General features: G+C 39.3%; 2 protein-coding genes across 2 annotated transcripts; both read right to left on the reverse strand.

Moving 5' to 3' along the window:
• Positions 1-533: 533 nt before the first annotated feature.
• On the reverse strand, positions 534-4,201 carry LOC124280659. Its single transcript, XM_046716640.1, has 4 exons — positions 4,123-4,201; positions 3,839-3,976; positions 1,271-1,364; positions 534-911 (listed from the first exon to the last, which is right to left on the reverse strand). Exons 1-4 carry the CDS (start codon positions 4,199-4,201, stop codon positions 731-733), a joined length of 492 nt encoding a protein of 163 aa, XP_046572596.1. The 3' UTR covers positions 534-730.
• Positions 4,202-4,415: 214 nt separating this feature from the next.
• Positions 4,416-8,691, reverse strand: LOC124280664. Its single transcript, XM_046716655.1, has 6 exons — positions 8,469-8,691; positions 7,011-7,256; positions 6,651-6,819; positions 6,412-6,524; positions 4,857-5,007; positions 4,416-4,518 (listed from the first exon to the last, which is right to left on the reverse strand). The coding sequence occupies exons 1-6, from the start codon at positions 8,539-8,541 to the stop codon at positions 4,416-4,418; spliced, it is 855 nt and encodes a 284-aa protein (XP_046572611.1). The 5' UTR covers positions 8,542-8,691.
• Between the last annotated feature and the right edge of the window lie 4,451 nt (positions 8,692-13,142).

A 13,142-nucleotide genomic window follows, 5' to 3' on the forward strand; every position in this document is an offset into this window, starting at 1 on the left:
TTAATTATGAGACATTGTAATTAACAAATCACATCCTCATAACGAAATACATATTCCAACTGAATAGCCTACTTGTATATATCAATGCGAATGTTCAAAGCAAATAGCTGCACTATATCATATCCAAAGAAATGGTCAAACTAAATGACACATTTCATATCAAAATAAATGTTCAAATCAAATGGCTATATTACATATCAAACTAATATTTAATCTACATGACTATATCGCATATCAAAGTAAATGTTCAAACTAAATGACTATAAAACATATCAAACTAAGTGTTCAAGCTAAATGACTATATTACGTATGCAGAAATCACTTGTTTACATATATATATATATCACATAGATAAATAAAAACAGACTGCCTTTTTCTCCAACATGTGTCGTTCTTTACTCTTCAGGGAGATTGGAGCAGTTACGGTATGACGTCATTACATATATATTGTGACGTCACAATATGTATTTCATATATACACACACACACACACACACACATATATATATATATATATATATATATATAAGTGAATGGCTACAATATATACATTGCAAACAAAATGCACCCCTAAATTTGTAATGTCTCATACCGACGGATGGGAGACCATCAAACAATGTGACCCCATACAAATGTAGTGTGTCATACACTGGGGTGGTACATGAGCTTTTACACAATATGAACCCCAATACATGCTACGTCTGTATACGGGGATGTCTTATTGTGCCTCTCAAGCATGTAGCGTCTCATACACAGGGGGCTGCACATGGTCCATCTTCTCGTACACGTGATCCGGCTGGGTCACACTGGTTATTCCATCTCCTGCATCTCCCGTGTCATTCTCGTAGGTGGGGTTTCTCACGGCACCAGCAGTAACGCCTGTCTTCTTCTGCTTGTTCGTAACGACCATTCTGTAAACAAGTTGTTAAAATATTAACTCGTATTCGTTGCTGACACGCAAGCAAATATTCAATTGATGAACATAATTCAATTCAATGCCAAAACTGTATTACATCCTGATTTTATAGCTCCTAATTTGATAATAACAGTGTAAACAAAAGTAATTGTATCCTAAAATTAATCCGAATTTTATGTTATATATAAAAAGTGAATTTTAACTAAATGAGTGAGTGAGTTGGCTTTTACGCCGCTTTTAGCAATATTCGAGCAATATCACGACGGGTTTTAACTGAATGAAATACTTGACTCTTCTTTCTTGTGGGTCCCTACATTTTAACCTTAATGAAAGAATATTGGTATCTATGGTTACCTTCTACATCTGACCAGGAGGATCACGAGAACCAGCACAACCAATCCCAGAAAGACACATACAGACACGAGCGCCCAGACAACAAGGTTCCAATCTGCAGTACAACATGACAGGTAGACATATTAACAGCCACACAAAATGTGTCACGGTGTGGTCCTGTGCATGGCAGGTAGACATATTAACAACCACAAAACCATGTGGTGGTGTGGTCCTGTGCATGGCAGGTAGACATATAACCAGCCACAAAACCATGTGGTAGTGTGGTCCTGTGCATGGCAGGTAGACATATTAACAACCACAAAACCATGTGGTGGTGTGGTCCTGTACATGGCAGGTAGACATATTAACAACCACGAAACCATGTGGTGGTGTGGTCCTGTACATGGCAGGTAGACATATTAACAACCACAAAACCATGAGGTGGTGTGGTCCTGTGCATGACAGGGAGACATATTAACAACCACAAAACCATGAGGTGGTGTGGTCCTGTGCATGACAGGTAGACATATTAACAACCACAAAACCATGTGGTGGTGTGGTCCTGTGCATGACAGGTAGACATATTAACAACCACAAAACCATGAGGTGGTGTGGTCCTGTGCATGACAGGTAGACATATTAACAACCACAAAACCATGAGGTGGTGTGGTCCTGTGCATGACAGGTAGACATATTAACAACCACAAAACCATGAGGTGGTGTGGTCCTGTGCCTGACAGGTAGACATATTAACAACCACGAAACCATGAGATGGTGTGGTCCTGTGCATACAGCCCAGGTCACAAATCAGTTGAAGTTAAACAACGTTGGTCACATAGAGTCAGTGTTGACGGTGTTCGGCAGCTTGACTCCTGAGAGTTTCTATGACTTCCGTCCTGACACACAACGAAGCATTCGTGACACACGTGGTCTGACACACGCGAATGGGTACCCGGCGGGATAAGTCAGATAACTGTCAAGTTTCTAGCTCCTCACAGGCAGCGTGAATAAAGGCGCTTTATGAATAGCCATCATTGTCTTTATTATTATTCCAAGACAACACCGATGCCAACTTCACCACAGTGGTGGACATCACTGACCAGGGTACTGTTCAAAGCAGTATAGTCTGTTTGCAGTGAAAAACGTATCAATGAATTTTACTTTAAACAAAAAAGTAAAATCAGATAAAGTGAAATTACGATTGCGAATCCTCATAATTTTACCTTTCCAATTGAACATGTAAATCTCAGAATGTTATTCAACTTAGGATAAAAGTTGTTTGACAAACGATCATACTTACAAATCGCTATTATTGGTTTGTATTACAAGGGGGTATGGACATTAAATGAAACACCGAGAACAAGTAGGGTTGGTTTAAGTTAACGCTCATAACGTACCGCACGTGCATTTGTTTCACTGTTCCAACTAATTCGCTTACCCCTTTGTAATACAAACCAATAATAGCGATTTGAAACCAAAGTTTTATCCTAAGTTGAATAAGATTCTGCTACGCGCCTGCCAGGTACATAGAACCCAGCAACGCTGATGGAGCCGTGTAATAAAAAACCCTTCGTGATAACTAGCTTCATTGTTTATACCTTCATGATATAATTCTTGAACCACGTTTCCGGCTTGACACGTGCCGTTAGCGGGATGACAGGGGGCGCCGCCAACACATTGGTCACACAGATTCCCGCAGCGCTCACCGTAGGTACCATTTGGACATGCTTTCAAAAAATACGCCATGTGTAAAGATCTCTCTGACGAATTCATTAGCCATCGTTCAAATCTGATAATCAAAACACTAAATTCATATTCATATCGTCTAGGTACTAAAAGCGATAGAGCCATATCAGATCTAGTGGACAGGTGAGCACCCGGAAGGTACAAAAACTTAAATACCTCCACCTACATTCAGACCATTTAAGACAACATCAGGTGCACCCAACTTAAACCTAACGCTGATGGCCCGACCATTCATTGCGGTAAAGCATGGTGATGTCTCAGTCATCTAAATACGCTAACCACCTTGGCCTGAATTATTTATCAGGTAATTTGAACGTCAGACTAGGATGTTATCTTTGTTCAAGATAAGAAAGCAACTCAACAAAAACTATAGTCGTAAATCTTTAGCTGAACATAGAACACCGTCGCAACTCTGTAGTTGAAAGGACATCACTGTCGTGATTCTGTAGCTTGATATTGTTCACTGTGTTCAGTCTATAGTTTAGTACAGATCAGTGTCGTAACTCTATAGTGTAACTCAGACTACAGTCGTGACGTACTTGTTTCGGATAGACTTCTGTCGTGTCTCTTTAGTGTAGCAGATAATGCTGTCGTAATTCTGTACTTTAACAAAGACTACTGTCGTAACTCTATAGTTTAACACAAACTGTGATTTGAGTACCGTACACATTATACATTGCAACCAACACCCATGTTCAAGTGGACGCTAACTCAAACAGCTCGAGCGAATGCTAATAACACAGCTTTCTCACAGTGCCTTTGCTCGAGAGCTTCTGAACAATTTGTTGGAATTAAGTTTATTATAATCAGTACTATTATTTATTATAACTCCTTCATACACACCAGTAGTGCACGTGTCGCCAATCCAGCCAGTGTCACACCCATCTGCACAATGGCCATCGATGTTGTCACAAGCACTTCCATTGAAGCATTTACCACATTCCTGGGTACACAGCCGACCATACCATCCAGAGGGACACCCTGTTGAACGATACACAGATACAGCACGTTCACACTGTGTGATAGAGATACACTGCCGACCATACCACCCAGAGGGACAACCTGTTGAACGATACACACATACAGCACGTTAACACTGTGTGACAGAGATACACAGCCGACCATACCACCCAGAGGGACAACCTGTTGAATGATACACAGATACAGCACGTTAACACTGTGTGACAGAGATACACAGCCGACCATATCACCCAGAGGGACAGCCTGTTGAACGATACACAGATACAGCACGTTAACACTGTGTGACAGAGATACACGTCTTGATCTACAGTAAATCCACAATCAATGTTTCAATTGTCAACGTATGCCCATAGCTGATCAAAAGATATGTACTAATGTCTTAATAATGTACTAATGTACAATATACGCTTAACTTGAGTCTACCTAATATATCATTACTTTATGTCCTGAAGACGGTAGCACGTATGCCCCCAAGAATGGATGTGTTAAAGTACACATGGGAGCGTGGCCCACAGCCTCCAGGAAGTACATCCACTGTCCCCCTGAAAGGAAATTCATTAGTCAGTTCATGGCAATATTTTGTCTTGTAGACGAAAGGTAAGTTTCAACATCGTTCTGAACGTGTACATATTTATAATGCAACTGGTATTCCGTAAATGAATGATAATTTAATTTTTCTTCAGTGACGCAAAACAGCTGATTTATTGTTAAGTGGCAGTAAATAGTGTTCATGTTTATTGTTGTGACTGTAAAATTATATACCGTAATAGTTTAACGGCAAGCGCGCTCACTGACACCCACAAACATGCATACGCATTTCAATACTGTGTCTGAATACAACGTAATGGATATTACATATGAGGCTCCATGTAACATTTACCTGTCTCCAAAAGGCCCAGCATACAGAACACCTTCGAACTCATGAACAGACAGATATGAAGTGTCGTTACGGTACACAGTGGTAACGTTCGTCTCCAAGTCCAGGGATCCCAAAGTGCTCACTGAAGTGTCGGCGTAGTACAGTCTGTGACCTGCGACAGAAGACGCTGTGTTCGTATCTGAGACAGCTGCCATACTTGACTTGATAGATGGCAATAAACCTAAATCACTTGTCCATTATTATTCCAGCTAAATAAGGACCAGCAAGTCTTTCGTCAGAGTAACGACATCTTTGGAAGCCTGGGAGGCGTTTTGTATACTTGCCACATAAAGAAACTGTGCACACAGAAAATATAAAGATAGACAGACAGTGTCTTTATACATAAATAAAGGTGTGAACATAGCAAGTATTGGAGACAATCAAACGCGCATGCAGGTGCCAGGCGACGTGACGTCATTAATGGTGGCCTATGGACTTGCAATGTGTTACTGCACATGCAGCCTGTGCAGCTGCACACAACATGTGAAACTCAGACATTGCTGTCACTGTCGAAAGCTTGATCTTTGGTCATTCAAACGTTCACAAATTCACATGAGAATTCATATGCACATCATGCCAAAATTAACATGTGCTCAACGTCACGAAACCATTGGAATGGTTCGAGCAGGCATGAGCCAACAACAGGTGGCAGCACATTTCAAATGTCATCGTAACACGATATCTGCATTGGTCAGTTGTTATGGAAACAGTAATGATGTCATCGACCACCCACGTTTTGGGCGTCCCCGAGTAACGACGCCAAGACAGGACGGATGGATTCAGGTGAATAATCTCAGACACAGGTTCCAGACGGCAGTGACCACTTCCCAAACCATTCCCCAGGCCTTCAATGCTCATTTGGTAGTCTATATGCGTCGTCAATGCACTGCTGTGCTTCACGCGCATGGTGGCCATACCCGTTATTGACTTTGTCACTTCGTCGTGTGACCCCCTACTCAATTTTGAACTTCTGACGTCATCTTTACGGATATTGTTCATGTTCTTCATGAACTTCAGCTTATAAAGTGTCTACATCATTTCGTCTTTTCTGTGTTGTATTCCAATTCTGAAGGAATTTTCTGTGTGCACAGTTTCTCTATGTTTCTGGGTCTTGCTCTGAGGATTGGACCTTTTAAAAAAAAACTTATGGTAGTAATGAATAGATCGAGTCCAAAACACGGTTATCTGCCGCTACCCATTCTCTGCTTTGTGAATCCATCTGTTTATTATTTTAGATAATATCTTTAAAAGGACAAAAAGAACCCAACAAAACATCGAAAAGGTTACCAGCTCGAGTTATTATTATTTTCTATTTTGGTAAAAAACAAGAGTGACAAATCAGCTTCATTGACGGAGTGATTTCCTAGAGATATTTAAGATCTATTCAAAAAAAATGTGACTCTCTAATTGTCTTTTATATTCACATCCGCAGATGTTGAAAGACAAGGATTCTGGGCAAGGTTGAATATGTAACCGTCTAAACAGCAAAACGTGTGAACTTAATTACCTTCCTTACCTTCAAACATCATACCAAAATGATGGCCATTCTTTTTGTTTAGTAGGGTGACATAGTTACTCCCGTCGTAGTTCATCATTGTGATTTTTGTGACAAATGCTAGAAACAACTTCCTGCAATGTAAAACAGTATTTCAACAGTTTGCTTTTCGCCGGTTGTCAAATCATTGTTGGCATACTTACTTTACATGGCTTTATCTTGAATCTGTTATTTAAATTTTAGTTGACTGTAATTCTTACTTGTTCCGAGTGTCGATCGCGATTCCCCATACAGGTGAATTTTCAATCGGAACCTTTGTCAGGATCTTTGTGTCCATGTTTATCTTCCACAAGGAGCTATTATCATCATCTTTCAGGTCGAACACAAAGACTGCCCTTAGTTCGGGATCAAGGGCCATTCCATATAAACCTAAAAAGTTGAACCAAAATAGTACTTCTTTAAATACAATCACAAAAACGATACACACATCTGCTGATCTGAAGGGTGATCTCTATCAACATCACAGTGTTTACCTCAGTAATTTAAGATGGCTTCTTTGGTGGGTACGTGTTGGTGAGTTTATTTGTTTTAAGTTCGTAATTATCAATTTACATCCTTACTTCTGGAGACGTTCACCCACGTTTCGTAGTCTTCTCCTGAAGACTTGACCCTACAAACAGATTTGAGAACAAAGTCGGACCAGTAGACGTAGTCGTAGACCGGGTCGTATACAGGACATCTGGGGTTGGGGGTGTGGATCGGGAGAACACTGCAGCTGGACCTGCCATCCAGGGTGCATCGATACACGCTCCCGTTGACATCTACACCTGCACCGCTGTCTGTGATAAACATTATCTTTTCTGTCGCTGAAAATGAAGAAATATCTATTATAATTCTTAAATCGACGCCCTTTGGGGCAATTAGTTATTTCGCCGTAATCAGCGACATGGATATTAACTTCAGATATAAGTACAAGGCTAAGTTCGTATATCTTGGCTGGCTGTTTAGGTCCCTATCATCACATTTCGTCAAAAACTACATGCGAGTTGAACACTATCTCTATCTGCATAGGCGGAGCCAGTTATCTTCAAAGGGGGTTGGGGGTGGTAGGGGGTTGGAGGGGTGTGTGTGTGTGTGTGTGGGTGCGTGTGCCAAAACCAGTTTTAAACAGCAATGTTTTTATATTCGTTACCCTAATTCTTATTTCAATCATCATTTTTTTTTGCATGGACCTAATATCAGGATGTACCTTCATTTACATTATCTCCAGGGAAAAGGTTCCTATAGAACCAGCCTATACTGTACCTGTAGTATATACATTCACTGTGTAAATAATACCACGGAGATAATTCTGGTGTGGCTGTCTCTATCACAGCAAATATATTGATATGCATACATATATATTCAGAGTGACAATAATAGGACTGTACAGTGTATTTGTTAACAAACAGTCACACCTGATTAACATAAGGAAGTTTGGATTAAATAGGTGAGTCATAATATTTCCATATCATAGATTCGCAGTGTAGGCTATGATAGGTGGGTTATGTGGCATTGTGATGTAGGTTTCGACTGGGTTCATGTTAGGCTTTATGAAGAAAGTTCAGTAATGTATGGGAAATACGACTTGTTTGTCTGGAGCTACGTCTTTGCGATTGAATATTTACAACAATTACATAGAGGTCCTTATTATATAACACTCCCTTGCTTTAACCTGAATTGTGTCATATTGTTACATTCCAAATTATGTGTTGTCTCCAACAAATATATGCCAGGAACCGATGGAAGGATGGACAGATCGGATGGCATAAATGCTGCGCCATGCTGGATGCAGGTGAACTAGACAAATTGGTCCTAAATATACCGTGACAGTGATTCCCGACACACAGAGCAATGTCGCATCTGTATCACTACCTCCTAGAAACGTGGGATGTGGGCAAAGCAGGTCAAGACGCGTCACATATTCACCTGACGAGCTTTGGGTACCGAGGAACCATGGTGCATGGAGTATCTACAAAGGTTCTACTGCTACTTACAACATAGCCCAGAGACATAAAAGTACTGAAGTACCAACTTACCATTATTAGATTCAGCGGCAGCGATCAGGAGTGCAAGGGCACACAAGACGAAGACAAGTGTAGTGTCCGCCATGATGTCACACCAGTATATCTACCCACACCAGTATATCTACCCACACCAGTATATCTACCCACACCAGTATATCTACACACCCCAGCCGGGAACACGGGTATTTCAACTCTGCTCAACTATTTGTGTACGAGGAAGTATATTACGCTTCAGCACAACTTGCTTTAGGTGACAGGGTGACAAAACCTGTCGGGTTGCCAGTAAGGCTATTAATGCATGTCATGCCTGTCACATCAGTAATGTATGCATGTGTCATTGTGAGGTTTGAACAGTATGCGATATAAGTCATATCAACTTGCACTGATGTGTGCAGTGTGTTGAGGAGAAAGGCAACCATGCCGACGTCTTCGCTTGGATGACGTCTGGCTGGTCTAGTAAGTGAAACAGAAGATTTTCTGGTTGCTGGTAAGGACCAGTCACTTTCTTCTCAATATGTGATTTATAATGTAAATATGAAATGTAGATGATGTAAAGATTTCCACGAGTCTGTCCAACAGTCAGAGGATTCCTAGCGTTGGCACGAAGACAAGTAGTTTAAGTGAGGTAATTGCATGCAACCGTCGTTTTATTACCGTCTTTGCAATGCTTGTGGTTCAACCATAATACGACCCAGAATATGTGGAGGGCCTCAAGGAAAATGACAACTGTAAAATTCTTTGGAATAAGCCCTTATACAGCCTCAGACGTATCCAAGCCAACAAAAGTGGCCTTGTCCTTTTTTATTAAACTAGTGAAATTCTGTATATGATTGAGTTTTCTGTCCCTTTTGAGACAAATGTGATTGACAAGATTCAGGAGAAGCATGTCAAATATGCGGACCTCGCTTACAATAAGTCACGTGCATCCGAAGAATTAAGTTGTTCGACTCACCATTGTTTTTGGTGCCCAGTACCTCTCAATATGCTGACTGACATTGGCTGAGAACCCGTGTTTACTGCCAGGACCACAGCCCTTCTGACACTCTGCAGGAATCTACACATTCTCCGGAAAGTTCTTGCTGGGTTCGAGAAGGCAGCGGTTCCTGGGAGATATATTTCACTGTCGGGGCTGCATGTAAAAGGGGCAAGAGCTCTGAGCTGAGTACGAACCTTACCTGTCTGCAGTGCCTCATTTTGTCCTTTTTGATAAGGCCACTGAATTTATTTTTTGTCATTTTCTGTCCCTTTTGTCAGCAATGTGATGACCAAGATTCATGAAAAGCATGATAAATATGCGCACCTCGCTTTTGAAATGTCTCGCTTGAATTCTAGTCGTCAGGCTGCTGAAAAACATAACAATTATCTGTAAAACATGAAATTTAGCATATTTTGGATTTTAACACGAAATAGGGTTACCGAAACACAATCGTGGAAAGGCAATAGCTACATGTGCAGCTGGAAATCTTGCAATAATGTTAGTACTGTTTCATGGACGAAACTCAGGACAGGGATGGAATACTGTTGCTTAGATACAAGTATTGCATGAGGAGGAGACAGGAATGCAAAATAGGTGTTCAAAATGGTGCCGGCATAGGTTAGACGAGTCTGTATGTGATAACGTCCAAGTATGCGATATTGATGCCTGTCTCACAGCCCTGGATCATGAAGTTTCCCAAGGATGAGCAACTGTGACATAGATATTTTTCTCAAAGTTTACAAACAGTTCTTGCAGTTTCTAATTACACAAAGAAGTAGAATCGATGTATTGCCCCTGTGTTTAGAAATTATTTTTATCCAAATTATGTCTTTTCAGTCTAGTCAGCAACAGAACAACTTTACACATGCGCTTTGTAAATGGTCCCGTCATAGGTCTGGTGACAATTCTATGCTTACAATCGCGTATACTTTCAAGTCTCAAATATGGTTAGTACCAATATTTCATAGCGTATTTTTTACTACTAACGACTAACAATGTGTGTAAATCGTTTATGTGTGTGTTTCGTTAAACATTGATTTGAGGCACAGTAAAGGACGTTATCCTACATGTGCTATGAAAAAGGACAATTTGGAAAAACGTTTAGCAGACGATCTGTGTGGAGTTGCTAAGTATGGTGACTGTAAAACATTTTGGAACAGTTTAAAAAGCTCTCTACGGAATAAAAACAAAGGATGTCCAATAACACCGGATACTCTACAGTTATATTTTAAGGATCTCTTAAACCCATCTAAACTTCAAACAGATGACGACTTTGATCAACATGTTTCTGATTTTATAACTAACCATTATTGTGATGAGTGTGTGAACTTCTCAGGTATAGATCAATTGTTGTCTGATAATATTTCTGAACTTGAAATCACTGAGGCTATTAGGAAACTGAAAACTGGTAAATCCCCTGGCGAAGATGGAATTCCTCCAGAATTTTTTAAGATTGGACAATCGACGTTACTTGCTTTCCTTAAGCCACTATTTAACTCAGTATTAGACTCTGGAATATTTCCAGATGCCTGGAACTCTGCACTAACCATACCTCTATTTAAGTCAGGTTGTGCAACCGACCCAAGCAACTACAGGGGTATATCACTCCTAAATGTTTCAGGGAAAATATTTACATCCATATTAGATAAACGCCTCCGTCTATGGATAGACTTGAATGGTATATTAACAGAAGCACAAGCTGGTTTCAGGATATGCTACTACAGATAATATATTTACCCTTCAGACTTTATGTTCCAAATATCTTTCTAAGCCTAAGGGGCGATTCTTCTGTGCTTTTATAGATTTTTAAAAGGCCTTCGACTATGTTGATAGAGCCAAACTTCTATATTTGTTACTTAAGTCAGGTTGCCATGATAAATTACACAATCTTCTTCATAATATGTATTCATCTGTAAAATCTTGTGTAAAGACTGGTAATTGTAAAACTGATATGTTCTCAACAAGTTCTGGAGTACGTCAAGGCTGCATTTTAAGCCCAATTCTGTTCATCTTTTTTTATAAATGAACTTGTTGCAGAAATATATAAATCCTGTAAACATGGTGTGTTTATATCTCAAGACATTGATGATATTATGATGTTACTTTTTGCTGATGATGTAAATATGTTTTCCTATATAGTTAATGGTTTACAGCAACAACTTAATGTTTTGCATAAATTTTGTATTACGTGGGGTTTGGGTGTTAATATTAAGAAAACTAATATTATTGTGTTTAGAAATGGAGGTGTGTTAAAAAAAGGATGAGGTATGGTATTATGGTAATACAAGGTTGAAATGTGTTTCGTATTATAAATATTTGGGTTTAATATTCTCATCCAGACTAAATTGGTCAACAGCCTGTAAACATTTATCTGTTCAAGCATCAAAGGCTATGCAATCTGTATATCAGTTATTCAAAAAGAATTCTTTTATTTCTTTCAAAACGGCCTGTACCATCTTTGATTGTAAGATTTTACCGATCCTTTTATATGGGTCCGAAATCTGGGGAACTAAATACTTTCATTGTATAGAAAAGGTTCATGCATCATATTTTAAATGCTTCCTAAATTTGGGAAAGTATGCTTCAAATAAGGCTGTATTAGGGGAAACTGGTCGTTGCAATATATTTGTACTCACCAGATTACGAGTAATAAAATTTTGGTTGATATTATTAAAAATGGATTCTTATAGGTACCCAAGGCAAAGTTATATGTTCCTAAAGCTACAAGATGATATTGGCAAGCTTAATTGGGCATCAGAGGTTAACTCAGTTACAGTTACTTTTTTCGACTGGATTTTCTCATGTGTGGATTTCACAAATGGTTGGAAATGAATGTAATTTTTTAAATGTTTTTAAGCAACGTCTTCAGGACATTTTCTTCCAAGAATGGTCTATGTCTATAAATAATTCAAGTTTCTTAGAACACTATTCTTCTCATAAATCTCTGTTAGAACCGGAGTTTTATATTATGAACCTACAAGACAAATCATTAATACGGGCGTTGTGTAAAATTTAGAATTGGCTTTCATGATTTTAGAATTCACTATTTACGCAAACCCAATAGAGCTTTCAGTGATGTAAATGAATCCATCTGTAAAAATTGTAATACAGGTAATATTGAAAGTGAATTTCATGTATTATTTGTGTGTACCAAGTATTTAGATTTAAGAAGTAAGTATTTATCATTTGTACAAACACCTGTAAGAGATGAACAAACATTGTCCAGTCTGTTAAATTCTAAAAATATTGATATTATCAAATCTATTGCAATTTATTTAAAACATGTCTTTAATGCAAGAAATGCCACCACAACCAACACGTGCATATAATTGTAGCAAGTGTATTTGTACTATAGGCCTTTAGGCCCGAAATACTGAATAAAAATGAATCTGCATCTGAATCTGAATCTGTTATCCTACATGCATTTACTATAGACTGGAAAGTCGGCCATGTTTGGTGCATGCAGAAACATGGGGTTGTGCACTATTTCAGAGATCAGACAGAACCGTACAAGACAATCAGCTTGTCACCTTCCTAATACTTAAGTGTTCAGGGGCCACTCTGGGAAGGGTTGTTAACAAGGCGTGAAAACTGAGGGGCCACAGTGTTTTGTTTCCTCAGTGAGTCAGTATGGTTGCTGTACAATTCATTGGTATTGGTACACACGTCTTTGTGTTATCTCTGACTGAGACTGAGTGAAAACGCCGTGT

The sequence above is a fragment of the Haliotis rubra genome, unplaced genomic scaffold (genome assembly GCF_003918875.1).
Source record: "Haliotis rubra isolate DU_JTF1 unplaced genomic scaffold, ASM391887v1 Scf1077, whole genome shotgun sequence".
In the NCBI taxonomy this organism is placed as follows: domain Eukaryota; kingdom Metazoa; phylum Mollusca; class Gastropoda; order Lepetellida; family Haliotidae; genus Haliotis; species Haliotis rubra.